Source organism: Porites lutea, chromosome 5 (genome assembly GCF_958299795.1).
Source record: "Porites lutea chromosome 5, jaPorLute2.1, whole genome shotgun sequence".
Classification (NCBI taxonomy): Eukaryota; Metazoa; Cnidaria; class Anthozoa; order Scleractinia; family Poritidae; genus Porites; species Porites lutea.
Genome location: NC_133205.1, coordinates 33,452,011 through 33,454,337, shown reverse-complemented (window position 1 = coordinate 33,454,337; position 2,327 = coordinate 33,452,011). Strand labels below are relative to the sequence as shown.

At 37.7% G+C, this 2,327-nt stretch overlaps 1 protein-coding gene across 1 annotated transcript in view; it reads right to left on the bottom strand.

Annotated features, from left to right (window-relative positions):
- The window catches only part of LOC140937130 (violet-sensitive opsin-like), a 1,731-nt gene extending 209 nt beyond the window's left edge, over window positions 1–1,522 (bottom strand). Inside the window, exon 1 of the mRNA XM_073386660.1 lies at window positions 1–1,522. This exon is cut by the window's left edge and continues 209 nt beyond it. Coding sequence (XP_073242761.1) covers window positions 594–1,409 — 816 coding nt within the window. The 5' untranslated portion in view covers window positions 1,410–1,522 and the 3' untranslated portion in view covers window positions 1–593.
- Between the last annotated feature and the right edge of the window lie 805 nt (window positions 1,523–2,327).

Sequence of the window (2,327 nt, the reverse complement as noted above, 5' to 3'; positions counted from 1 at the left end):
CTTAAAATCATGTATTTAATACATTACGATATTCCAAAAACTTTACAAGAATTAAATTTACCTATATATATATCTCATACATCTATATTAACACTAAAGGTTATTTTCTTAACACACACACTCACCACACATTAAGCTTAAAAGTGAACCAGTATATGATAAATTACAGAACGAGTATTAGTATTTATAACTGATGAGGCAATTACTCATACACCTTTTGCTTTGACTCAAAGTTATAGCAAAATGCAAAATAGAGAGAAAGTGAAATTCACTCGTTATTAAGTTCACTTTTCGGGATCTGAAAACGGAAATAATCAGAAGCACCTAGTTGCGAACCGAATTATTAGTAATTGAACATTGAAGTTTCGAAAAAAGGCCTAACTTTGTCAATAAGCTCTATATAACGCAAGAAGTGCTTCAAACAGCCCGTTGAGTTGTGGTCTTATTTTGCATTTATCGCAGCACTGTTTAGTTCAGGATCCATGGATTGAAATGGACGTCCTATGTAATGATTTTATAAACAGATCCAACTACCTAAACCAAGGAATCTGGATTATATTAACCTAGATTTATCTTAAGAGACTTGTCACAGTTCAGTGTGCGAACCGAATAGTCTGCAGTAGCACCCTCCTAAGTTGGTGGCTTCGCCAAATAATGATACAGGGATTCAGAGCTGCGCAAGTAAAAAGTAACGTGTAATTCCACTGCCGCCTATTAGTTGCCGCCTTTTCCCAGCTTATCAAATCGAGCGTCACATCAGGGACGAAGCACAGTAACGTAGTACCAACTAAGATGGCAGAGGTCACGGCCGCTGCGTTTTCTTGATCCATCGTAGCGGCTTGGTGTTGGTAAGGCAATTTGTCCACCTGTTCCGCGATTTGTCGGCGTTTATTCCTCGACATCAACAAAATCCTTACGTAAGTTAGGACTAATACTGCTATCATGACCGCGTGGAAATAAGCTCCTGCCACTTTACCTGGTAAATACGGAGCGAATATAACGCCTACGATGATGGAAACCACCCATGTTAAAAGTATCCCGATGAGAAGGTCCTTTCTAGAAACCTGCAAAAGATGGGAAAATGGCCGTGACAGAGCCCTCATCCTGTGATAGGTAATTGTTATGAGGTTGGAGACCACCGCATGAAGACCGATGTAAGCGATGATTTCAAATGCCTCAAGAAAGCGGGTAGCTTCTCTGCCACGGCTAAGGTAGTAGACGTACATTGGCTGAGCAACAAGACAATTGACGAGATCTGCGGCGGTTAAGGACACTATTAAGAAGTTCAGTCCCTTTTGAAGTTCAGTGTGCTTTAGAATAACTACGGTGACTAGGATGTTCAAAATGCTACCACTAACGCTGAAAAAACCGTTGATAACACCTAGGGATATATCGCTTGCCGATGCCATCCTGGGAAACTTGATTTCTTTGCCGTTGACTTCAGAAAAGCGTTGGATCGTGATGACTTTAGCAAATTCAAATCCTTTTCTCAAAATTTGTCTTTTGAAAACTGCTGTTTACTCTGCTTGACAGAAAATTGCACGTCCTTAAATTACAAATTTTGCATTTATTTGACTTGCGTCGTGGTAAATTACTTTGGAAACTAATTGTGACTCAACAACTTTATGCTGTAAAAGTTATCATTGGTCTGATATCACACTAAGTTAAGCGTCTTTCAGTCACGTACGAGTCTCGATTTTGAACCGTTTACCTAAAAAGGCTTTTAAATACGTAAGCCTCTTTGTAAAACTTTAAAAAAGAGACATTGCTTATCGTATTCTAGAACTTTGATGTACACAACGATACTTGACAGATCAGAATATTGACACGAATTTGTTATTTCACCTGTTCCAATTGGCAGTAGAAATGACTAATGTCGAACATCGTCAAATTGAATAACCATGAGGTGATTGATATATGACACAATGTAAGAGCTCAGTGCACTATAAGAAATTCGAAGGATTAAAAGCATGTTTCAGTTGTACATACTTTTATTTATCAAAACTAACTTAGCCACGTTCTTAAAATACATATATTCATTTAAAAAGTCGAAGAAATTTGTTTTTTCTGTGAGGTTAAAAGAAAATAATGCAGTTTAAGAAACACATCGATCATTTTTTTTTCTGTGCACTAGTTAAACTCTAAATGGCTTGCACCCGTTGACAATTTGACGAGCTCTTCGTACGGTTCTGACGGCACCTTGTGCACTTTTTATTTCCACTGGCAATAACATACAGTTTGAAATTCTCTTAATTAAACGACAAATTATTTTGAATTTGTTGCTAGGGAACTTGGAGTAATTGGCACACTGCATTTACTTGAAAATG